Here is a 27,441-nt window from a genome sequence, read left to right on the forward strand (position 1 = left end):
AGGAGCATCAGAATTGTGCAGAAGAGCCAATTGGCTTCAGTGACCAGTAGATGGCAGAGTGACCTTAAATATCCCTCCCTCTGTGTCGTGGGGCCCCAGCAGGTATCAACTTAGGTACTCCCATTGGTCTTGAGATCCTGTTGGCAGATACGGATTTATTCCTTGCCTGAACATTCTACTCCGGAATTACCCCCACTCTTTGTCTCTTAAATTGATATCTCTGTCCTCCTCCTTACACCGATTTCTTTTGTCCACCTATCTCAAAGTACTCCCTCCTTCCCCAACCTCAGGATCAAAGCAAGGGACCTTAGTGCTTATAGTCTAAACCCGAGATTGATAGATATGGGCGTTGAGAGGAGAAATGACTTGCCTAGGGTCATACAAGTAAATAAATGGTAAAGGTATATCCGAATTTAGTGTTTCTGATTCCAGAACCTGTACTCATCAGCCCACCCTCCTGCCCAGTCAGCCTCTTGCCTGGGAGCTTCCTCCACTTCCCAGGCCAACCTCGGACACAAAAGCTTCCGCTTTCCACGTTTCCTGGCTGTCAAGAGAAGCGTGGCAGATTTGGGGTGATAGAGGGTCGTGAGGAGAGGACCTCTACCTCAACGGGAAGTGGTAGGGGTGTGAGATTAAGCAGGTGGAGAGAACCCGTTGGGACCAGCCGAGTGTCTCCCAGAGAAGAACCCTGCCCCAGCTTCTTCTGGGGGCTTTTAACTCCGAGGCGGGACAAAGATTCTCCCGGGAGACGCGGCTGAAATTTTCTCCTAGCCTAAAATGCCCTGAGGGAGGAATGGTCCAGCTCCCCGAGGAGCAAAGAAAGGCATCTCCCCTTCTCTGGATGCAGGTCCCCAATCCTTCTTCTCTTCGCCCCCGCCTGGGAGTACTTTGGGGGCTTCAGTCCTGGGAGGAGACTAGGGGAGAGGAACGCCTTCTCTGCCCCCCTCCCAAGCCCGGGCATCTCTTTCCCTCTTCCTCGTCCCCCCATTTCCTCTTCCTCTCCCTCCTTGCCTCCGCCTTCCATCCTCTTTCTCCCCCCCCCCGTTTCTCCCCCCTGCCTCTCCCCAGCCTACAGTCAGCTATGAAATATGTATCAAGTTAGTAAGTAGCAGCAGCAATTCCTGCCAGGGGCAGATGGATCGCTTTCATTTTGCGGAATGATTGCTGACACCCGGCAGGATTTCCCTGGTTGCAGGAGCAGCAGCGGAGAGCCGAACTCGACCTCCTCTTTCCTGGGCGTGGAGGAGAGGCTGGAGGCTGCGGGCATGGACGGCAGCGGGGCGGGAGCTCCCGATTCCTTTTAAGCCTCCCAGCCCCCTTCGCGGCTTCCAGGCACCCAGCCCCAAATCGACAAGGGCAGTTGGCCCAAGCAACCCGGAGGAGCCCCGCCTCCGACCCCCCAACCTCTCTTGCTCCTGCCTCCCGCCCCTCTCTCCTTTTCCTTTTCATTATTTATTTATTTTTTTTTGTTGTGCGTGAATCCTCTCCCAGTGCGATGCTAGTGGCTCCCCGAACGAAGATTTTGGCTGGGGATGTAGAAACAACAGTGGCATAATATGGGTGGGAATCACTCCCACAAAACTCCTGTGTTTGATGAAAATGAGGATGGTAAGTGAGGAACTGTCCCTGGTTCCATTGTCTCGCTGCCTTCTTTGCCTCTTGTCCACTACTGAGGCGCGCTCTGCTCCTTGCCAGGTGGGCTCTGATTGAGGGCTCAGAGGTTCACTTTCTACTAGATCGAGAGGTCAGGATTTTGAGGTTAAAAGGGCCACTGTAGACTTTGGCAGGGAAGGACAGAGCGTGAGACTCCTGATAGCTTCAGGGTCTAGTGAGTGTTTCTGTGCTGGGTGTGTGTCTCTGGATGCAGGTATGCTTTAAACCTTCATTTGGCAATATAGAGAGGAGAAGCTCAAATAGAAAAGAATAATCTTCTGCTATGTTTCTTGAGATGTAGATTTGCTTAGAACTTGAAGCCAAAGCAAAACTCAGCCAGCTGGCACCAGTATTCCTGTCAGAAGCCAAACATCCTGCTGCAGTGGTAGGGGCCCTAAAATGGGGACCGGGTTCTAGTTCTGGCTCCCTTGACGATTACACGGGGTCCTTGGGCTGAGCCATTTCTTTTCTCAAAACCTCCGTTTTCTAACATGTGATTCTTTGCTTTGAATCTTGAAGGCAATTAGAATGATCAAACGGACTGATTGATAAGACTAGCATTATAGTTTGACATTTAAATATATATTTATATATATATTGCATGAGCAGTCTTTCCCACATGTCAAAAGCAGGGATTGAATTAGATGGTCTTTCAGGTCCTTTCAAACTCTCACTTTTTGATCCTAATCACTTTTCTTGGTGCTAGAAATAATGGATGTTTTATTTCAACAACTTTGTATTTGTTTTCCTGTTTGTTGCTGTGTAGCCTTTCCATGGATTGATGAGATACTACAAGTTTCATTTTCCTAAAGCAAACTTTCCTTGTTTGAACATACTATTTTGATCATGAGAGGACTTGCTGCCTAGAAACAAGACACCTTGTATGCTGGCAAATCACTGGTGTGATAGCACATAGAGTAATGGAGCACAGAGAGGTTGACTTTTCTCTGGTTAAGAATGTTGTTTGCTTTGAAAGATGAAACTTCCACATGCACGTGGGGGTGAAGCATATGGCTCAAGACAGCACACTTTAAAGGCAAGTCCTCTTCTTTCCCAGTTAGTATTATCTGCCCCGAGTATTGTTATGTCTATTCTGTACACAATCACATACTGAAAATCAGTATGTTTTATAACCAAGGAAACTGTATTTGGCTAAGAAACCTTAATGACCTTTTTTTTCCCCCTGGGAGCAGGTAGGGAAATTAAAAATCATTTAATGAAAATCACATGTGCAAATTAAGAATCCTTATCAGCTGAATTTAAGCAGACAGGGATAATGCAATTTCTCAGCAGAAAAAGTAAACTCTGTTTTCATCCTTATGTTTTACATATCTATAACAAGGGTTATTAAACTTTTGGTGTCATGGACCTCTTTGCCAGTTTGGTGAATACTATGGATCCCTTCTCAGAATGATGTTTTTAAATGCATAAGCAAATACATTTAACTATTAAGGAAACCCAGTTACTTTGAAATACAATTATATAAAAAAGTTCACAGATTTGAGGTTAAGAACCCATAATCCTTATTTTACTCAGTCTTTTGTTGTCCTTACAATTTTTGGTATGATACAAATCTGTGATTTGGTTCAAATCTGTTTAGTCAGTCTTTAATAGAATATCTACCCAATGCAAAGCATTTTGTTAAGGGCTGGGTAAGTAAGAATAGACTGTTTCCTAGAAGAGCTTTCATTTATATAGTGATTTCTACCCCCAAACAGTGCTGATTAGCAACTTCTCAGTACTTTATAGCTTTAGGGAGTTTCCTAGAGACACTGAGTTCAGTGACTTTTTGTTGGTCACCTAGGTATGGTGTATCAAATACAGGACTTGAACCCAAGTCTCTTTGTCTCCAATTCCAGCCCTCAATTCCCTTTTCCAGGCTGTACTTTGTGTAATATAAATTACTCTATTTTTCTTTAATTTTAATTTTTTTGTGTGTGGGGGGCAATGAGGGTTAAGTGACTTGCCCAAGGTCACGCAGCTAGTGTCAAGTGTCTGAGGCTGGATTTGAACTCAGATCTTCCTGAATCCAGGGCTGGTGCTCTATCCACTCCGCCACCTAGCTGCCCCTATAATATAAATTCAATCAGAAAATACCCTGGACTATGAAAACACAAATGATTGTCAAAGAAGGTTGCTTAGGATTTAAAAACTCCATCTCTATCTCTATCATCTCTATCTCTATCTCTATCTCTATCTCTATCTCTATCTCTATCTCTATCTCTATCTCTATCTCTCTCTACACTTTGTAATGCAAGACTGTTATCCTTCAGATATAGGAGTAAGGACTGTATCTGTGATTTCATTAATACAGGGAACTTCGCTATATTAATTCCTTCTACCAGTACATATCTTCAACTTCTGCAATTTAGAGTCTTAGACATTTGCTTAGATTCCAAGCTTTTGAGATAGATGGTGAGTGATTTGCTCAGGGTCACACATTAACAGAGGCAGGTCATGAATCCAGGTCTTCTTGGGTTAAAGACCAGCATTTTATCCCTTGTACCATGCTGTCTCTCATCCTTCAGGAAAGCAGTGCTAAATAGATAATAGCTATTTGTTACCAAACTATTTCTTTGTCAAATTGAGTGTTCTTTTTTAAAAAAAATTCTTCTGTGACTCATCCTGAAAACCTGTGTAAGTTACCTGTAGTGGTTGAGGTTGACTACCTTTTCAGTGCCTTGTAAAATACAAAACTAGAGCATTTTCTCTGGTAGAATTCTAGCTCCATGTAATTCCTCACTGCTCAAATATTAGCTTCCCCTCCACTCCCCCTTTCTACTAGAAACATCAGGTTTCTCATTTACTTCTCTGTCAGTGGGTAAGCACATAGGACACTAAAGTCTATTACTGTCTTTTCCCTCATGCATTTAGCTATAAGTGGTATGAAATGCAGTTGAAAAGGAGTAAGGAGAAGTACAAAGGGGCCAAAGATGGCTTCATTTATATGTTAGGGGAGGGAAAGTAAAGTGAGCTTGTCAAATTGGTTTATGTCTTTCTGATCCATTCTGTAATGGGTCAGAATTAGGACAAAAGCTGTCCATGATAGTAGGTTGGGCAGTAATTGATGTGTCAAAATCTTGTGTTAGTTGTACTTAATGCATGACTCTATTATTTTGGTTCTGATGCTACTGTGGGAAAATACTAAGGCTTCTTAGCCATGAATTGCTCTGTTTTAAGTCTTGAAGGCTGCAAGAATAAACAAATTTGCTTATTAAAGAGATTGTCATTATCCTAGTGTGAATATTAAAATGCCAGGAAGATTCTTACTCCTGGAGATATTTTGATATTTCAAAAAGGGTATTATTTCCATTAATGCGGGCACTCTTGTTGTTGACAATGATTACAGACCTTTGCAGCCTTAGAGGACAGTTTTGTGAGTTGCTAGGGACAAAAGCATTTGTCACTTAGTGACCCACCTTCTGGTGATGAACCTCTCTGTGGTGAGTTAGGCTATTCCTCAGATGACAGATTTATTGTCATTCACCAGGCCCATTCTAAAAATCTTTTAAGCTCTGTAGGGTCTGCCAGAGCTAGTGTTCCATAGACATAGCTATTAAGACTATGCAATGATGAAATGTAGGAATAGGATGGTGCTGGAGGACACCTATGGGTAGAGAATGGTAATTATCTGATGGCTGCAAATCAATCAACAAGCATTTATTAAATGCTTATTATGCGCCAAGCTTTGGGAATAGAAAGAATGAAACCAACTAAAACCTCATTACTGCTGTGTTACACAATGAATAGTAGATGGATGAATTTTTTTTTTTTTTTGGCAGGGCAATGAGGGTTAAGTCACTTGCCCAGAGTCACACAGCTAGTAAGTGTCAAGTGTCTGAGGTCAGATTTGAACTCAGGTCCTCCTGCATCCAGGGTTGGACCACCTAGCTGCCCCCTATGGATGAATTCTTGATGACATAACACTTTAAAATTCTATCATAATTGTATAAAGAGGTAGAGCTCACTCTATGATATACGGACAACTATTTGCTGCATAGGAAGTAGACTGAATCCCCCAGCTACCCATGGAAATCAGTTTCATGATTTTCTAGCCATACTTCTTCCAAAAATCTGCTTTTAACTAGAAGATAGAACAAGGAAGGTGACACTGGTACACCAACATGGGAACATGTAGATTTGTTTCACATGCCAAGTGGAAATGGAAGACATTTTACCAAAAAGTTTTATTAAAAAACAAAAATTTACCTGAAATATCTGAATACCTGCCACAAAAGTGTGTGTGGTTTGTTGTTATTGTTTGATTTTCCTATTGCCACTTAATTATTTTGTTTTGTTTTGTTTTGTTTTTAGTGAGGTAATTGGGGTTAAGTGACTTGCCCAGGGTCACACAGCTAGTAAGTGTTAAGTGTCTGAGGCCAGATTTGAACTCAGGCACTCCTGATCACTTAATTATTTTTAGTTAGATTTCCCTGTGGCCATCAAAATGTTAAGTGAAGCAAGAGCCTTGCCGTGAATTTTTTTTTACATAATTGCATTTCAATGTAATTGTTTTTCTTTACAAACCTATGTGGTTTAATTTATTCATTTAGTTTAGCATTTCAGGGAGATGGTCTTACTTGTGACAAGTAGATATGTTGAAATCTTCCAGGACTGAGAGAGAATCTTCCTGTTAGATCTGGAATTTACTATATGACTTTGGGCAAGCCATTTACCATCTCTGTACCTCAGTTTCAAAACCTGTGGGAAAAGGATAACTATTCAGTCTTGTTTCTAGGGACTGGAAATTTGAAAAGTTGAAAGTATTACTAAATACATGCAAAAGAATTTCAATTGTGTCTCTTATTAAAAATATTTGTACTCATATATATCAATAGTAGTGGATTTCTAAATTAATTTTCTAGGTAATGCTATAGATTAAGGCTGATATATGTGATTATTCATTGTTGAACTAGTAAAAATGTAGATATTTCTTACCAAGTAACTTTTCTGTCCAGGGAATTATGCTAGATGCTTGGGGAAGATAAAAGATAGGAAAATATGATGTGCATCCATATATAAATTATTGCCATCATTATTATTAGTCATGCTGATTATAGCTAACATTCATTTTGCATTTAGGGTTAATGAAGTATTTTATATACTTTATCTCTATCGATTCTCAAAACAACCTTGTACAGATAAAAGTGGTACAGATGAGAAAGCAGAGCCTTAGAGAGGATGAGTGACTTGTTTTTTGTCATACAGCTAGTCAAGGTCAGAGCCAGGATCTGAACGCAGGTCTTCTAAATTCAAATGGAGTCTTTTTTTTTTTTCATTTTAACTCACCTCCCTAATTCTAGCAAAAGTATATAATATACATATAAATAACTACAATACAAAATAAGATACAAGTATATGACAGGTATAAAATAAGTGCTTTGTGACATTTAGGGGTAGGCTGGGAAGAACATGATTACCTATTGGAAGAATTAAGGAAAACTTCATATTGAAGAGATCGGATTTCTCCTGGACCTTAATGGGCATATGTGACTTCAACAAGAAGAAGGAAGTGGAAAGAAAACAGGATTAATGAAGTCAGAAGTAGGACATCACAGGACCTCTACAGGGGATGGTAAATCATGCAGATTAATTGTAGGGCACTGTATGAACATTGGTCTAGACTTTCTCATGAAATTTTGTGGTGAAAAATAGGGAAGACATGGTGGTAGTTTGAATGGGTAGGTGGAGACAGTACATTTTAGGATTGAGAAGATCTGAGCATGTTTATAGAAAAATGGAAAGTTGCCAATGGAGAGGTAGAGATGGAAGATGCAAAAATAATTGTTACATGTTATCGTCAGATATGGGCAACTAGGTGGCATAGTAGATACAGCACCAATCCTAGAGTCAGGAAGACTGATTTTTCTGAGTCAAAATCTGGCCTCAGACACTTAGTAGCTCTGTAATCCTGTGTGAGTTACTTAACCCTGTTTGCCTCAGTTTCCTTATCTGTAAAATGAGCTGAAGAAGGAAATGGCAAACTACTTCATCATTTTTGCCAAGAAAACCCCAATGGGGCCACAAAGAATCAGATACAACTGAACAAAAAGAACATGGTCACATGTGCTGTACTGTGTTTGAAGCTATTACGTTGGTGCCTTTCATTTCTGAATAATATGTGGACTTGGTCTTATTGAAAGCTTGTTGTGGTTTTTAATTCTTAAATCTTCAATATAGTTCTTTATTTGCCAGCTATATAATAATAACATTCTTAGTAAAGTATCCTGTAGTCTGAATTCAAACCTCTCCCTTTGTCTATGGCAGATTCTTTGGAGTCATGATTCAACCAGAATTATTGCATAGACATTCATTGTAGATTAATGGTATAATTGCCAACCTTCACTTGACCTCCAGCTTCACGCACAGAATCAGTGAGGATGAGAATGTCTGGAGTCTGCATATCTTCAGCATTGGTAGGTTTAGTTTCTTTCCCTTACTAATAAAATGAACATTTCTGTGATATGTCACATGAAATGCTCATAGTAATTTATTAAGGAGAAAGAATGGATCTATGATTTCATGGTTATAGAGAACTTGCAGTGAGAAAACCCTCCTTACAATGCAAGTCACTAAAGAAAGAAAAAGTCTTCAAGAGTCATCTGAGACACTAAAAGCTAGGGTCACACAACCAGGATATGTCAAAGGTAGACCATGAGTGCAATACTCTTGGCTTCAGGTCAGCTCTCTATTAGCTGTTCCACGAACTGCCCCTTTAATTTATTAAATAAACATGTCTTTTCTGTACAAGGCTCTATGAAGTTCTTGGGTGGGTAGGGGTGGGGAGTCAGCAATCCTGCCCTCATAGAGCTTACAGTCTGGTGGGGGTAGAATAATCTGCATACACAAGTAAATCCAATACAAATTTGAATATTATAAGAGTATGAGAACACCTAGTATGATATTAAATGAAGTAGAGAACACTTCCAGGTAGAGAACATCGAGGAAGGCTTCGTGGAGGATCTGTCATTTCAACTCAGTCCCAGAGGACAGTGGGGAAGATGGAAAGAGGGCTTTCTTTAGAAAAGCTAACATACTGTGGACAAAATAAAGGCTTGCAGTCATGCAAAAGTAAATCATAGGTTTTTGTAGTATAGAAAGTCTCTTGTTCTTTTGTTCTGGGCCTTGATAGAAGAATAGGGTGTAAACAGGCAGAAATGCAGTTTTGCCACTAAATGGCTAGTATTTATAATCCAAATTTGCAACAATTGCACTGACCCTGCTCCCACTTATAACTATACCCATTCAGGTAACAGGATGAGTTGAAAAGAAGAAGGGATTTAGAATCTGAAAACTGTACTGTGGAAACAACATTAATGGGTTAAAATCCAACCTCTGATGTTTATTACTTGTGTGACTTTGGGCAAGCCATTTAACCTCCCTGTTCCTCAGTTTCCTTGTCTGTAAAATGGCTTCTGAGGTTCCTTTTACCTCTGATCAAAGATTCTATGAGCTCTGGCTCTGATAATGCCTTTTCATGGTACCTTTGGTAAGTCATTTAACTTCTCTCTGCACCAATTACCTTGTGTATCAAATTAGGGGGTTGGATTGGATAAAGTCTAAAGTCTCTTCTCATTCTCAGTGTTCTACTCATTCTAGATAACTTCTTCATTTTATATTCTCCTAATCAATAAATACTAAACATAAAAGAATCTTATTTCATTAAGCATGTGGTATTTTAAAAATTTTTATGAAAACAGAAACCTAAGAGAATTATTAATCCAGTCCTTTGGGGTCTTTTAACTGGTTCTATGTAGGTTCATCTTGATGAAATTTATGTCTCTGTCATCTAAACAATTTCTTATTTTTAAAAGTTAGATGAAGACTAATCACAATTTTGAAGTTAGTGTCTGGGATTATCTTATATTGGCAGTCATCTGGAGTACAGCAGACCTGTAAAATTTGGTCAGCCAGTCTCAAAAGTTGGATTTGGGTTCATGCCGAGCTTTTTGTTCTCATTTGCCAAAATTCTCAGAAGCTGGGGCCTCCTGCTGTGCCTTTCATCAGGTAGCTGCCTCCAATTACACATGGGCTTCCCTCTATTGTACTGTGATTCAGATGAAAGTCGCACCTAGAATTGCATGAGATGACATACTTAGAGAATAGACCACTGAATGACATCCGATCCATGAGTGGTAGTGTCCCTCTTTTGCACATGAGAGAACTGAGGTTTACAGTGACTACAAACCACACAACTAACTAGTAAACACCAAAAGCTAGACTTAAACCCAATTCTCTTGACCCTAAACCTCGGGTTTGAAGGAGCCCCTTGGAGGCATCTCGGGAGAGTCAATCGTTAAATTTTCAGTGTGAGCACTTGCACCCATCAGGACATGGTTTATTATTTTCTTGACTGTCTAGATAAAGTGATGAAGAAAATGTAATGATGCAGATTGAATTTACAAGTGTTTCATTTATTCCCCCTCCCCCACAAAAGCTAGTTGTTAAACATTTACCATCACATTCTCTTCCTTGATACTCTCTTCTTTCTAGGTTTTAAGGCTAGCACTCTCTCATGATTCTCCTTACATCACCATTCCTCATTCTTCTTTTCTGGATCCTCATCTAGATCATACCCTCTAACCAAAGGTTAGACCTCCAGAGTTCTGTCCTGGATCGTCTTCTCTTCTCCACACTATTTCACTTGGTGATATCATTTTAATGATGTCATGAGTAAAATATAGAGATAATTAATGATAATAGCTAATATAGGATCTACTATGTGCCAGGCACTGTTAAATGGTTTATAAATGTTATCTTATTTGATCTTTGCAACAACAGGAAGAGACTTGCCTGGGGTCACAAAACTAGTGTCTGAGGCCAGTTTTGAACTCAGGTTATCCTGATTCCAGGCACAGCATTCTATCCACTGCTTTACAAGACTATAAAGATAATAAAGCAATTTCCTTATAACAGTGCAGTGAGGTAGATAGTACAAATATGAGAGACAGTGTGTCATAGTAGAAAGAGAGCTGGCTTTAGAGTAAAGAAGACCTGGGTTCAAGGTTCACTTCTGACACATAGAAAACTTATGAGTTCTGTTATGCTGGGCCAGTTACTTAGCATTTCAAAGTCTAAGTAGTACAAGCTTTGGTGTCTAGCATTAAGAGAAAGGGTTTCTTGCACCAATTAAATTGTGGGACTGGAAAAAAGACAAGGTACATATACATATGCATATACACATACACAGATGTGCATATATACATCATATATGTGCACATATAACACATATATGTTATATATGTGTATAACACACAATTATATAGGCATATAACACATATGTCATATATGTACATAGCATACACACAATTATGTGTATATATACTTGTATGTGTATATACATATACATATATGTATGTGTGTATATATAGTGTGTATCTATATGATACACATTATATACATATACATACATACATATATATGTGTGTGTTTGTGTATATATATATAAATATATATATACACACACACACACACAGAGACAAAGAGAGAGAGAGAGAGTGTGAGTGTATGTGTACTTGACCTATGAGTGCATTAATAGGAAGAGTTCTTAGTTTAGAAATTCTTTCACTAATGCAAATCTGGTTCTGTTCTATAAATTGTCAATTTTAGGGAACTGTCTATGCAATAAGAGTTTGTTATTTGCCCAGAATTACACAGAAAGTAAACCCAAATTTTCCTGTCTGAGGCTCCCTATCCCATTCCATCATATTCTGCCCTACCCCACCATACCCTAGTTCACCCCAGCTCATCCCACCCCACCCCACCCCACCCCACCCCACCCCACCCCATCCCATCCCATCCCATCCCATCCCATCCCATCCCATCCCATCCCATCCCATCCCATCCCATCCCATCCCATCCCATCCCATCCCATCCCATCCCATCCCATCCCATCCCATGCAAGTAGATGGTAAATGAGTCAGAGTTGTAAATTTGAGCTTAGGAAACTTGAGTTTGAATTCTACCTTGGACATTTACTAGCTGTGTATGCCAAGATACTTAATCCTTTAATGTCATTTTCCTCATTTGTAAAATGAATATAATATAGACTCTTCATCACAGGACTATTGTGAGGATCAAATGAGATAAACACATGTAAAGAGCTTTGCAAATCTTTTTAAAAAAGCTATTATTATTATTATTATTATTACCTATCTAAATTTACATAAGCAAATGCATAGCAGAATGATGGAAAATTCACAGGTTTCTTAGTCTTGCCTGGCAGTCAGGATAACCATATTGTACTCTAGGCTCTACCACTTAACCATATAAGATCATACAGGGAAGTCACTTGATTTCTCTGGGCTTTAGTTTCCTCATCTGTGTACACACACACACACACACACACACACACACACACACACACACACACACACACACACACCTGGAGTCTTGCTCAGTCTGGAAGTTTCCTCCTAACGCAGAGATTCTGGGAGCTCCTCAGACCTCATTCAAACCTCAGAGAACACATCTCTTAGAGATGCTGTTATCTATGAATATGTATTCTTGTCATGTCATCACATCTGCATTCTTCAGGAGAAGTCATATGCTCCCTTCCCTGAGATCTCCCTTGGTGTGGGATTGAGGGATGATGGTAGCAATCTGTGGCTTAGGCCCAGACTCTGGGATTTGGGCTCTTACAGCTGTCAGGGATTCTTTGTCTCCCTGAGTCTCTTTGTCTTTTCAATTGCCAATTCTTTTGGGGCACCTTTTTCAGGGAGGTAGTAGCTGGGCTAACTCATCTACTGCCATAATCCCATGTGAAAGGAATAGAATGGACAGAATTCCTCATGTTGCTAAATTAAACTTCAAAGATGCTTTCTCACTGTATTAGAGTAGGATGCATTTTATGGTCTTATAAACAGTGTTCTTTCCCAGCTCAACTGTGGTGACCATATCAGGAAGACACATATCGGTAAGACAGAATTCCCATTGGATTTGGATTTGGGAGTCAACAAGACTATTTTTAAGTCATTGTTCTGTCACTGCTTGAGTGATTTAACCTTGCTCTGCTTCTGTTAAAGCAGGGAATGATATTAGACAAAAGATTTTAACCTAGTGTCAGTGATCTTATTTTTTTTATAATTTTATTTCAATATAATTGGTTTCCTTTGTGGTTTAGGTATTTTAACTTTTGTATTTAGAAATATTATCCTGAAAAGGGGTCCATAGGCTACATCAGAATACCAAAGGGGTCCATGACAGAAAGGAAATTAAGAGTCCTTGGACTAGACAATTTCTAGGGTCCCCTCCTGCTCTGTTGCCTATGACCTACAAAGGGTAGATAGAAAAGTGGGAGCCTATTAGGTAGGGCTCTCTAGCTGTCTCATCCCCAGAGTTACTCACTTACTTGTCCTCTGTCTCTATTTAATTGGATATAAAAAAGAGAAAGCTTGTAAGCACATCAGTTGGGCATCTGCAGCTAACATGCAGTATAGTCATTAACATTGATTCAAAGGATCAGAAAATGGCAGAGTGGGAAGGGACTTTCAATATTTAGTCCAACCCAATAATTTATATCATATGATTTTGTATTATTTGGCATTATTTATATGATATTATATTCTATTATATCATTCCTAATTTTAGAAAAGAGGAAACTGAGGCCCCAATAGTGGATTTTTTCTGAAATCTTTGAGCAAAGAGATTGTTTGACTCCCCCTTTCCCCTTGGCCATAGAACTGATTCCAACCATGGGAGAGTATGTAGAGTGTGAGACTTGGAGTTAAGAGCACCTACATTCAAATCTTCTCCCAGATTTTTTTTATCAGACTCTAGCTGATCCAGGATAAACCATATTACCTCTCTCAGTCTCAGTTTCCTCATCCATAAAACAGGGATGTCAATAGCTATGGTTTTAAGGATAATGATCTACTCCATACTTTGAACATGATGTCAGATCTATTCTAGGAAGATTCCCATATGAGTTAGGGGTGCCCCTAGATGCTATATTAGGAACACAACAGAAAAAAAAAACTTTGTATAACTAATGGTGTATACATATTTCTATCTTTGTAAAGATATGTTCTTATAGTTAATATGGGGGTGAAAGAAATACACAACTAATTTATTTACTTATTTGGGCTATAATATGCTCCTCAATACATATACCCCTATAAGACAATATGAATCTGATTCCCCAAGCTCTTTAGGAATAGAGATTCCATTCTTAGTGAGTTCTTCTTATATGGTCTGTTCCACTTGTGCCCATCTCTAAAACCCATAAAGTAAAATTTAAATTTTTGTTGGCATGGTACCTTGTTTCCAGATGGCTTAGCTGCTCTCTTGGCTATGGAGAGTGCCCAATTGAGCGATTGGCTACCCAATCTTAATTTATTCTAAATCTATGAGGTGTAGTGGATAGAGTGATAGACTGGGAGTCAGGAAAATCTGAGTTCAGATCTTGCCTAAGATACTTGCTGTGTGACCCTGGGTAAATCACTTAATTTTTCTGTGCCTCAGTTTCCTAATCTGTAAAATGAAGACCAATAATAGCACCTACTTCCCATGGCTGTTATGAGATTAAAATGAGATGCTATTTGTAATGCTTTGCAAACATTAAAGCACTATTCAAATGGTAACTTATTAATTGTATCAGTTTGTGGATTTGTTCTTCATATACCTAATGAGGCCTGCTTAGATTTAGTCAAGAGATTAGCAGAGACCAAAAGAGGAAATAATGACCATTTTCCTATAAATTTGTCTGCATTGGCTTATTCTTCCCATTTTACATGGTAACATTATTCATTTGCAGTCTCAAAAGTATAATTTTGTTGTTTGTTCTCTAGAAATTTTTTTGCAAATACTATTTTGATGTAATAATGCTTCTTAATGAATATTGAGAGTATTTATTCTTTGTTAAATAAAGAAACCATTCTTTTGGGTCCACACCATCTGAATCTATTAATTTAAGGAGGAATTGCTACAACAAAAAGAATATAGATTCTTTGGACTATTAGTGATCTGGAGGATCATAAGAGTTAAGAACCAGAGAAACTAATCGAGGTCAAATGTTTCAGTCTCCACCCTTTAGGGATGAGAAAACTGAAGACCAGAGGAAGGATTTGAGTTGCTCACAAAATTGAATTGCACAAGCATTTACCATCTATTATTCATTTATCTATTTGTTCAGCAAGCATTTATTAAGTACCCACTGCAAGGAAAACATTGTAATAGGCAAGGAAAGATCTAAAATGATCTAGAAGATCTAAATGATCTAAGGAGATCTAAAATGTAGATGTGCCATGGTGCCTGTACTTGTGGAGTTTATATTATAGGGAAAAAAGATAAAAACATAGAAAGTTGTCAAAGAATGTGCTTTGGGAGACCAAAGGGAGATGGTAATTATTGACCAGGAGGAGTCAACAACATTCATTCAACAAGTATTTATTAAACATCTAGATGTAAGGCACTGGTTTGGGGGTGGCTGGTGATAAAAAGACATAAATGAAAAATAATCCTTCGTCTTATGGAGCTTATAAACTCTACTGGAGAGCACAAGAGGAAAGATAAGGACAAAGGATTTCCAGGAGGGAGAGAACACTACTGACGGGGGAGATTAGTAAAGACTTCAGTTGAAGGTGGCACTGAGCTGAGCCTTAAAGGAAGCTAAGAATTCTAACTGGCAGAGGGGAGGAGGGAGTGCATTTCAAGTATGAGGGACATCCTGTGCTATGAATGTTAAGTTCAGAAAAAGCAAATAAAGGCATTTTGGCTGGAGCATATAGGAAATTCTAGGCAGAGTAAAGTTAAATAAATATGAAAATGTAGGAATGGAGCCAGATTGGGAAGGTCTTTAAGTGATGGAGTGAGAGCTTTCTATTTTATTCCAGAAACACTGGGGAGACATTGGAGATATTTGAGCAGGAGAGAGATATAGTCAGCCATGTCAACTTTAGGAATATCATTTTGGCAGCTTTATTTAGGGTGTATTGGTGAGGGGAGAAACTGGAAACTGGGATTTTCGAGTTCCACATGGTACATTATGACCTACAGTAGCCAACCTTCTGATGGTGAGCTTCCCTTGTTTATACTAGTTGTTGGATGAAAGACATCTTGTCTGCCACTGGTCATTTGTTTTAAACTTTGCTAGTTTTTTTTTTTTTTTTTTTTAGTGAGGCAATTGGGGTTAAGTGACTTGCCCAGGGTCACACAGCTAGTTAAGTGTTAAGTGTCTGAGGCCGGATTTGAACTCAGGAACTCCTGACTCCAGGGCCGGTGCTCTATCCACTGCGCCACCTAGCTGCCCCTAAACTTTGCTAGTTTTGTAAGGACTTTCAGGGCTAGGAAGTCTATTGCAAAGTCCAAGTAACAGAGGCTGAGGCTCTGAACAAGGATCATTTCCTTGTGGATGAAGAAAAGAGATATAGATGTAGATTGGGGAGAGTCTTACAGCATCGACAATAATTCCACAGGTCGGGAAGAGCGAAGGCATTCCAGACATTTTGGAAAAATAAAAACAAAGGCCTGGAGATGGAGAATTCAGGGCATATCAAGAGTATCAAGAAACATACACTCTAATTTCAGAGACGAGAATAGGGTGAGAGACTAAATACTTCCTGACACAAATGCTGTAAGGATTTTAAAGAATGGAAAGATTAACATAGGTGGAAGCATCATAGCATCATATTCATCATAGAAGAAGAATATCAGTAAGAGTGCAGGGGGGGGGGAGAAGGGATAACATTCACTGATAAGCCTCAGGCCATTCTACACTGAAGTTTTCTTTATTCTCTAAAAGACATATATATCTACTCTGGTGGTAGACCCTCTGTGTTTGTTGCAACAGTACCTTCTTCCCTCTGGGTACCTGATATAGCTCAGATTTTCTGGGCTAAGCAATAGTAAAAACCCTCCTTTTGTCAATCCAATCTAGAATGGAAAGGATTAAAACCAAATCTCTACTAGACAATAAGAGGAATCATAACATCTAACAAAATCATGTAGGAAGCCTATGGCAATCAAATTATACCAAGGTTTAGTGGCATTATTCCTGTTCTGAACCCATTCTGATGGTTTTCCCAGGTTAACCTCTCCTCACCTTCCCTTTCAATCCAGTTGACAAGAAAAGCCAACAAAGCTATAAAGGGGGCATGGATAAAAGTCCTATTTGTATATATTCTAGTTGGGGTAATAAGAATTTGTCATTCTCTGTGTTCTGCATTGTGGAGAACTCTATCTCCCCTCTCTCCATTCTCTTCTCTCTCTGTCAAGGACACAGCAAGGCTGTGCTGTTGACCTTTAGGGGCAGGAGGCAAGAGGGCAGGGGAGAAAACAACCAAAGAAACAACTTCTCTTTATAAGGCTCTAAGAGCTGGGTCTTGAAGGGCCACATTAGATTAGACACATCTAATCTCCACCACCAGATGGAGACACACCCAGGATTTATAGACACATAAATGACCCTTACTTATGGCTTTTATATCATAAGAGCATAGATCCAGAGCTGGGAATGACCTCAGAAGCTATCAAGACCAATCCTCTCTAAAGATGAGTAAACTAAGGAAGGGGGGTGGGGCGGTTAAGTGACTTGTCCAACATCATATATAGGAAGTCGATTTGTGTTCATCTTCTGATAGTCTCCACCAACTTGCATAATTAGTCCACTTTGAATCAACTAAAATGAAAACTTTCCATTTGTATGAGGGAAAGGTAACTTAAGTTACTATGACAACAGCAACTGCAACAGTTGCTACTGTTGCTGCTGCTACTATAGGGTGGGCCAAAAGTCATGTGGTTTTAATAACTTTTTGAAAATTCTTTTTCTCTTTATTTTTCACCATTTATAAGATTTGATTTTTCACATGTAATATAGATTCATTTCCATATATACTGTATATGATGGTATGGTATTATAAATTAAATGCAAAAAATAAAAGCATTATTAAATATCAAAACTCCTATTTTTGGGTTACCCTGTACTTCTACTACCACTACCACCAGCAGCACAACTACCACTAGTGCTACTGCTACTGCTACTATTACTATGATGACTACTACTACTACTTCTCTTTACAATGAGCTTGAATACTTTATCTACCTGGTAATGAAGGCATTATAAATATTATTATCCCTATTTTACAGAAAAGGAAAAAAATGCAACTCAGCAAGGGGAGATGACTTGCTCATGATCACACAGCCAGTCAGTGTTGGCCCTAGGAGTATAAACCTGGAATTTTGATTTTGAATCCAGTGTTTGATCTAGTATACCATACAATAAATGGTCTACATCTAGAGGTAGATAGGTAGACATAGAATTCATCTCTTCCAACCCCTTCTTTTTACAGATGAATAAACTGAGACACAAGGAAATTGTGACTTGTACACACAGGTTGTAAATACCAGAGCCAGCATTTGAACCCAGATCTTCAGACTCCAAAGGCTACAAGTTCTATTTCTACTATACCATATTGTGTTTCATAACCAGTGGTGGCTACTTTTCTGGTGGCGAGCCTCTCTGTACTGACCTCAGCTGGGGCTTGGATGAGAGATACATCGTCCATTACTGGTCCTTTGATCTAAGCTTACCCAGTTTGATAGGACCTTTCAGGTCATAGATAGCCTCAGCCTCTGAGAATCTCATATGTAATGCCTTTGCATCTCATTAAGCTTTTATGCTTTAGCCAGAATTATGCATATTTTGGATTTGCGTTTGAAAGTTATATTCATGTCAAGTGTTTTATATGTAATAAGGGTGCTTTTCTCCTACTATGACATTCAAAAAGTATTTCCTGTATTTCAGAAGTGGTGTGGATACCAGTTGGGCTATTGGGCTTGGTGCCAGAAAGTTGAGTTTTAGTCCTGGCTGTGATTTTAGGATTATAGGAGCTTCTATATCCAAATGAATGTTGATTTCTTTAAAGCTTTTGCCTAGAAAGGCGGTACATTTGTTGTAAGGATACTACTACTCAGAAAATCTCAGAAATCAACATAAAGAATAAATTTAGAGACAACTTAGGAGCTAGGTAGTGCAGTAGATAGAGTGTCAGGCATGAAATCAAGAGAATTCCTCTTCCTAAGTTCAAATCCGGCCTTAGACACTTACTACCTATGTGACCCTGGGCAAGTCACTTCACCCTGTTTGTCTCAGTTTCCTCATCTGTAAAATGAGCTGGAGAAGGGAATAGCAAACCACCCCAGTATCCTTGCTAAGAAAACTCTGAATGGGGTCATGAAGAATCAATCATATGTGACCGAAAAATGGCGGAACAACAACTGTACAATATAGAATGCTTCCAATCAGATCTTATTGGAAAAGATCAAAAATTTCATTGTATGTATGCTCTCTCTACTGATATGGATGGCAAACCCTCTAAGGCTTAGTATGTGAACTCCATGGATTTCAGCTATTCCCAAACCCTTTCCTGAGTGGCTTCCTGGTGCACTTCTCTGTACTTACCTAGGCTGAGCCTTGACTGGTAGACATAGTCTATCACTGGTCTTGTTCTCTAAGCGTCTACAGTTTGGCAGGCATTACCAGGGCAGCTGCTTAGCCTTTAGGGAATCGAATCACCTCCAAGATAAAAGGAGGCATAAGAGGCAGACTTCAGGGGAAGAAGAATACCCATCTCATTATTTTATGGTTTCCTCTTGGTTTGAACTTCAATTTGTACCAGCTTGAACTTTTCTAACAGATTTGGCTCCAGATGATTTTTGGCTTTTTCAAAACAAATCCAAAACCAAATCTACCTTCAAAGGTAGAAATTTCAGCACTACTGAGAATATTCAGTATGGAACATTTGCTTCCTTCTGAGGATTTAATTTATTACCATTAGAGACTATTGCTTAGAGCAGAGCTTCTTCAACTTTTTCCCCCTTGTGACCCCTTTTTGCCTGAGAAATTTTTATGCGACCCTGGGCATATAGCTATATAAAATAGGTATACAAATCAAACATTTACTGCCAAATTTTTCTTGACCCCTACATTAAGTTACATGACCAACATGGGGTTGAGACCCACAGTTTAAGGAGCTTTGGCTTTGAGTAGCTATTGGAGGTGGGGAAGGAGGAGGTAGAATATCTAAGCCAGTCACCAGGTGGTGCTCTAACCTTGAGGTATACCAGACAATTCGACTAAGCGTGCTCCAATGCCTAAACATTTTATCCCCATCAGCTCACTACCACCTGAGCTTGCTCAGAAAACCACCTTCTCTAGTGGTTCCATGCTCCCTATTTTAAGTGTGGGAAAACAGAATAATTTTAGAAACAATTAGAAATCTCTTATGACTTCTGCTTCTACTTTAATGGATTCAATTTTCCCCTTCTTTACCCAAATAATTGGGTCAATCATCATATAGGCTAAAACATATTTTACTATGTGGGAAACAAAAGTAAGGTGTAAAGTATTCATATACAAACAGCAAGAACAGTTTAAGTCATTTAAGGTAAAGTCTGAATCTTTAACTTTCCCCCCTCTTCTGCATCTTTGCCCTTTGCCCTTTCAGGAAGGGAGGGGACAGATGCAACTAAAGGCTTTCAAACGTTTCCAAACATATAAACCACACTCAGCTGCTAGTTGGTTGGCAGGTGAATCCTTAGATTGGCCCAGTGTCTTGGCAGGTCATTCAGAAGCTTGCCCCTGAGGGTGCCTAGATGCATTCATGTGGTCACCTTCCTTTTCTGTATCTCTGCCAGATTTGTAGTTGAAACAGCTGGAAGCCAGAGAGTACAACAAATGCTTGGTACTTCTATGGGATTACCTTGGAATTTTCTGTATGCATGAGGTCAAAGGCCTGCCTCTCCTCCCAGTGTTTCAGTCATATGTTAGACGTACCAGTCAGACTGGAAGAACGATTGCCCAAAGAGCAAATGCCCTTGGAATTGAGAAGTAAATGTGCTATCTCTAGTGTTGTCAGTACACACACACACACACACACACACACACACACACACACACACACACACACACACTCACTGTGCTGTGAGAACTTGCAGCAAGGATGTTAGAGGTTCCAAAGGCATTTCCAAAAGAGATGTTTAAACATATTAACAGTTTGCTTTGCCCATCATTCTTTTGATGCCATTTTCTTCCTGTTTGTATGTGATTTCACCAGTTATAAGTAACTACCTTTTGAACTGACTTGATATGACTACTTTGATACCATTAACGATGAAGTTTCTTAATTATGACTTCAAAAAACAAACAAAACACTTTATTGTTTCACTTTCTCTTCCTTTTTTCCTGAAACACTTTGTTGGTATGGTTTTTGTTATTTTTAAGATTGGGTCTACTGGCAGCTAGGTAGCAAAGTGGATAAAGCACAGGCCTTGGATTCAAGAGGACCTGAGTTTAAATTCAACCTCAGACACTTGACACTTACTAACTGTGTGACCCTGGGCAAGTCACTTAACCTTCATTGCCCTGCAAAAAATAAAAATTAAAAAAAAAAAAGATCGGGTCTACTTATATTACCCAAGCTGGAAGTCTAGCAGACAATCATGGATCCAATTCCACTATTGTTCAGCATGAAAGCTTTGACCTTGGCCTATTCACCCTTTGTTAGGCATCCTGGTAGCCCTCTGATCTTTGGGGCTCACCACCTTAGTACTAGACAGTGTGGATACCAGATCAACTTGAGTCCTGCTGCAGGTCAAAACTGTTGAGTTCAAATGATTCACCAGCCTCAGTCTCCCTAGCGGCAGGGATTATAGACATGTATCACCAAGCCTTGACTCCTGGAACAATTTCACAGGGAAACTAGGTGGTGAAATGGATAGAGCACTGACCCTGGAATCAGGAAGACCTGAGTTCAAATCTGACCTCAGACACTTGACACTTACTAGCTGTGTGACCCTGGACAAATCACTTAACCCTCATTGCCTCAAACATCCAAGACCATGTCCTGATCTCTCTCTCTCTCTCTCTCTCTCTCTCTCTCTCTCTCTCTCTCTCTCTCTCTCTCTCTCTCTCACACACACACACACACACACACACACACACTTTCATCTGTCTCTCTTGCCACTGGACCCAGATGACTCTGGAGGAGAAAGTGAGGCTGGTGACTCTGCACAGCCCTGCTTCACTTAAATCCAGTTTACTGCAAATCATCTCCGGATTTCACAGGTTTCTTTGAGAATGAAGGAGAAACAACAACAGCAATTTCACATCTGAATTTTGGTACAGTGGCAAGCTTGGAATCAGAGATTTAGAGTTGGAAGGGACCTTCACAGTCATATAGTCCAATACTAGAAATAGAGTTAGAGGACTTGGGTTTGAATGCCAGGTGGGCTGCTTACCATCAATGTACCCTTGTGCAAATCATTTAACTGTTGTGCTTCATTATCCTCATCCGTAAGATGAAGGGATTGAACTAGAATATCTCTGAAGTCCCTTCTAGTTGTAAAGCTATCATCTTTGTTACTTTGTTCAAGGTAGCCTCATGAATTTCCCAGTTACCATCTCATGTTGCCAAGTCTCATCTTAACCCTCATCTGGTGATCTAGCCCTGAACTTTATGGAATGGTTCAGAATTTGAAATTTTTCGGGGGGCAGCTAGGTGGCACAGTGGATAGAGCACCGGCCCTAGATTCAGGAGGACCTGAGTTCAAATCCAACCTCAGACGCTTAACACTTACTAGTTGTGTGATCCTGGGCAAGTCACTTAACCCCAATTGCCACACACACACACACACACACACACACACACACACACAAATTTGAAATGTTTCATTAGCACCTTTTAATTGTATATCATAGCAGTTTCTGGAAATACTGCCCCCCCCCCAATTTTCCTTTGCAACAAAGAAAAAGAGTTAGCAAAAACACCTAGTAGAGTGACTATGATAATTTAGATATTATTTCTTAGTAGTACCCGATCTTTTCCAGGAGAAAAAAGATATATTTTTATTATTTTTTTTAGATTTTCAGAGTTTAACACTGGCCTTCTCTTAAGCAAATGTCACACATATTATTGCTTTTGTCTAATTGTTTAGTAAACATTTTATGTTTAAGATTTAATGGTGTCATAGTCCCTGGTTTTATATAAATGGGAAGGACACTAATGGGGGGTATAAGAGTTCTGGTAACAAGAAGTATGAGGGTATCATAGTCCTCTACCCCAGTTTTATACCTAAGACCATGAGAGAGAATAACCAGCAGAGTACTGGTAGCCTCTTTTGGGGAACCCCAGTCCTGCCAATGTGAATACAGTTTGGGTGTGCAAGCTAGGCCAGAGACTGAGAGTGAAGCATCCATACCATGTCCTGGCTCCCCCCACAACAAGCTGTAAAGTGAGTAGTTCCAGTGTTGCTATCCTCTGAGGCTCAGAGGGATGAAATGGCTTGTTCAGAGTCAGTGGCAGTGATACAACTCAAATCCAAGATTTCTATTTCTAAGTCCAAGGTCCTTTCAATGATGATACTCATCTCCTTTTTGTGGTAGGTGTGAGATGGGTTAACAGTTTGTTCTCTGGTGTTAAGAACCAGGGTTTCTTAAATCTTTTCTCCTGGTGACTCCCTTCGCCCAAGAAAAGTGTGTATATATATATATATATATATATTGGTATACACAAGCTTTTACTGTTGTCAAATTTTTTTTGTGACCTCCACATTTAGTTAGAGGGCCCCATGTGAGGTCATGACCCACAGTTTAAGAAGCTTTGTTAAGAACTAGTTTTTTCACTGAGAACATAGTTATGGTATGTTTAAGAAGCAAGATGCTATTTTTCAGAAAGAGGGATGACAATATGCTTCCTACTTTATCTACCTGTGAAATGAATCCACTGGCTGCTGAGGGCCTAGTTACCTTAGCTCCCCCCTAAGTGGTGTTAGCAGAGATGCAGTCGGAGGAGAGAGAATATTGGTGATTTCTAAATAAGTTTCTTCTCCAATGGAGGCAGCCAGTCTGGCCTCAGAAACTCTTTACACTGAATCTTTCTGGGAATGCCTGGTGGTTTCCTTTCACAAAGCTGTCTCCCATATGAGTTTGACTGAGGTAATGGGAGAAGTGTAGAGTGCCTTAATCCATCATAATCAGGGTTCATCATCTCGGACATGCTCTTGGAGATGTCTGCCACCTGGGCTCTATTTCCCCCAAATCACCTTCATCTTTCTTCCAGTGCCCTGTAAATACCCCCTGACTTTGATTGTTGTCAATAGAGACTTTGTTTAACTATTATCTCATTCCCTTCCTGGGTTGATTTTAAAGTCAGGGTATACAGAGCTCAATCTACAGTTTTCTATATTGGGGGAGTTCTAGTTCTTCTCAAATATTAAACATGAAGATTGTTGCAAACAAACTTTCCCTTCCTTCTCACCCAGCTCCCAACTAAGGGAAAAAAGAATGCCTTTAATCTGGATTTCCTACCGGGGCTGCCCCTCTACCCCAATACTCCAGCCTACCCAGTGCAATTCAATTCAGCAAATTTTTATTGAAGAATTATTCTATGATAAATATCATGCTAGTCCCTGGGGATAGACACAATTCCTGCTCTTAAGGAACTTAAATTCTACCGTGGGAGTGGGGGAAGGGACAACAACATATATACAAGTAACTGAATGCCCAGTATAACAAAAGTGATTTCAAGAGGGAGACAAGAAAGACTGCAGGTAGGTGGTGGAAGCTGAGCTGTCTTTTGAAGAAACCTGAGGATTCTACCAGGGGAGGGGAGGAGAGTGTGCCTGCCTTCCAAACATGGTAAAAGCCTGTATAGAGGCTTAGAGGTGGGATGTTCTGCATGTCCCCTCTCTCCTCCCTTTCTATCTCCCTATTTTTCCTCTTCTTCTCTCCTTCCTTCTTATCTAGTTTTGTGACCTTGGGCAAGTCATTTAACCCCAGTTTGCCTCAGTTTCTTCAACAGTAAAATGCTTGGCACATAGTTGGTACTATAAATCTATGTAAATGTATATATATATGTGTATATGTAAATATGTGAGTATTTGTATATGTAATCACTATATAAATAACTATCTATTCTCTTTTCCTCCCCCATCTCCTTCTTTTTTCTTCACCCTTTTCATACTCCTTCCCTTTTTTCTCCCTTCCTTTCTCTGCCCTCTAAACTTCTAAACAACCTTTAAATAGTAAATGTCATGATTCTTACATGTGATTATGAACTGTTACACATTAGTCTATACTAATGTATCATGTGTATTGGTCTTACCTGTAAAACTATATATGGTCCTGTTAGGGCAGGAACTATGTTATCAACTTTTATATAAGTCACAGAGGCCTGTCCCAGTGTTGGATACTATTAAGTAAATAGGAAACACTGATTGTTTCGTTAGTTTCCAATCCCTTTACAAATATGTTTCATAGTATATTGGATCTATGATCTCATCTGTGTGGATGCTTCCTTTAGAAATCAGCTTCTTTTTTTTTGAAGGGAGGGACTGTGATTTATCAATGTGAGAATCTTTTGGTGTAGAAGTGCCCTGAAGTCATTCAGATTGGCAACTCATGTGTAATTCACAATTTCAGGGGATTGTCAGTGGCACCAAGGAGAGGTAAGTGTCTTGCCCATGTTCATGTACTAGTATACTTCAGAGACAGACTTCCTGATTCCAAGGCTAGTCTATATCTTCTGTTATGTTTCCACTCAGCATTAAATTTAATGAAACCATAAATGTGTACCTCAGAATCACAGAACTTGAGAGCTGAATGTGATTCCAGCACCCCTCTAGTCCAAATCTTACAGGAGAGAATCCCTACTATAATATAGCTGACAAGTGATTATCTAGCCTCAGATTAAAGACCTCCAAGGAAGGGGAACCTGCTGCCTCTTGAAGCATTCCATTATATTTCTATGCAGCTTCAATTTTTAGGGAGCTTTTCAGGATATTAAACCTAACTTAATCTTTGTATTCCACTCCTTTGTTCTCAGTTGGCCTCTGGGGCCAAAGAAGACAATCTGATTTGTTATGTCTTCCTGTGTACTTACAAAAATAGTGGTTTCATTGTTATGGGTATTCACTCCCTTGACACAGATTGCAGATTACACAGATTACAGTTCCTTAGTAGATGACTTAAAGATTTTCTGTGGTCCAAACCCCAAAATCATTCCTGGAGTCCTACACTCTTGTGAGGAAACTTTCCAAAGTTAGCTAGATTGCTCCTAGAATGACAGACATACCGTCTGTTGTTAGGACTGTTTCTCAGATTCTTTCCATCTTAGTTGATCCTCAGTGCCTTTGAGAAATTAGTCACTTGAATGCCATAATGAAGCATCAGAGGAGAATGTTAGTAGGAGATATGCCTGTGTGTGTATATGTAGTAGAGCACACAGACATGTGTATTAAGTTGACAGATGTTTTGTGTATTCTATACCATTCTTTCCAGCTGCACCTTTAAGAATCATAGCAATAGCGAAGAGCGAAACACTCATGCAAGGTGAAATAAATGTCCAGGGGTGAATGTCTGAGTTCTGCTTGGTCCTTGATGTCATTGATTACCTCCATTGGCACTAGAATTTTGGCTTGGCTTTTTTGCATTATTAAGTCCTATCACTTGACCTGTCCCCTAACACTCAAGTTCTCCTGGCATTTTGGTGTTCTAGCTATTTGCTTAATGACTGATCTTTCGCCAGCCAGCGCCAACTACTGGAATCTCCTCTACCTATTGCATCCTCTGCCATCTTACAATATGCTACAGACCCCCACAAGAATCATTTTTAGAATTCATTATCTTAACTTGGCATGAAATATGAAGAAAAAAGAGCACTAGGCTAGTAGTCAGAAGACCTGACTGAAAGCACATCACTGATACTTCACTAGATATGTGGCTTTAGGTAGGTGACTTCTCCTAAGTCTCCCTTCTGCCCCATGTAAAATGGGGAGAAGAATATTCACATGACCTACATTCCAGGGCTGCTTTGGGGAACACTTTGAAGGCAGTAAAACACTAAAGAAATATGAGTTATTACGAATATTTGTACTTAGAGATTTTATCTTCAGTGTTCCAGAAAGGTTTACAATGATCCCTATTGGTTGCAAATCTGAATGGAGTCCTGGGATTTGTAGAAATGGAACATATGTGGAATATCTGTGCATGGAATCTACTTATTGTGCCATCCCACAACAGAGTGTACATATGGAAGTATAAGTGTTGTATAAGTGTTTACTGTTCAGATTCCCATACCTTTCTGACATCTGAAATCAGATCTTCATACTAATGTCCTTAAGTATATTTCACTTTGTATTTTCTCCTCTCAAATAGTCACAGACTGCCTGTTTGCAACTAATCTGTGTGAGAAGCTAGCTAAGCATATGCATATATTGCATAAAGAGTTTAAAGAAAAACACCATCCTAACTTCTGTTGATCATGTTAGGTCAAAAAAATCATGTGAGGTCACTTGATTGCTCATGGTCTTTTATACTCTCATAATTGTGGCACACTTGTTAATATTGATAACAATATTAATGAGAGCATTGATGTGACTCTTTGTTCACAGTGTCCTTGTGATGATAGTAGTGCCCAATGTTATTTTCCCCTTCTGTCAGATCCTATGTCAAATGTGGCACCAGGTTATTACCACTTCTATCTGTGACTTTTTAGAGATGTCCCTTGAAATCTGGCCAATGATGCTAAAACAATAGGCCTTTATTTGATCCATTTAAAAAGTCATTCAAGGGAAATCTTGAGGCTTAATTTGAGATAAGTTGGGTATGGTTAGAGGAAGGGCAAGGATACATGAAGGTTAGGGAGATACAGGGGATCATAGACTACAGCTGGAAAGTACTTAGAGACTTTTTAGTAAAACATCCTTATTTTATACTATTTTTTTTTTGGTGAGGTAGTTGGGGTTAAGTGACTTGCCCAGGGTCCTACGGCTAGTAAGTGTTAAGTGTCTGAG

General features: G+C 39.5%; 1 protein-coding gene across 1 annotated transcript in view; it reads left to right on the plus strand.

Annotated features, from left to right (window-relative positions):
* The first annotated feature begins 1,136 nt into the window (after positions 1 to 1,136).
* Positions 1,137 to 27,441, plus strand: part of STK32B (serine/threonine kinase 32B) — a 373,335-nt gene continuing 347,030 nt past the window's right edge. Inside the window, exon 1 of the mRNA XM_043971280.1 lies at positions 1,137 to 1,608. Within this exon, the coding sequence (XP_043827215.1) occupies positions 1,557 to 1,608 (52 nt within the window). The 5' untranslated portion in view covers positions 1,137 to 1,556. The remainder of the gene's footprint in view (positions 1,609 to 27,441) is intronic.

The sequence above is a fragment of the Dromiciops gliroides genome, chromosome 6 (genome assembly GCF_019393635.1).
Source record: "Dromiciops gliroides isolate mDroGli1 chromosome 6, mDroGli1.pri, whole genome shotgun sequence".
In the NCBI taxonomy this organism is placed as follows: domain Eukaryota; kingdom Metazoa; phylum Chordata; class Mammalia; order Microbiotheria; family Microbiotheriidae; genus Dromiciops; species Dromiciops gliroides.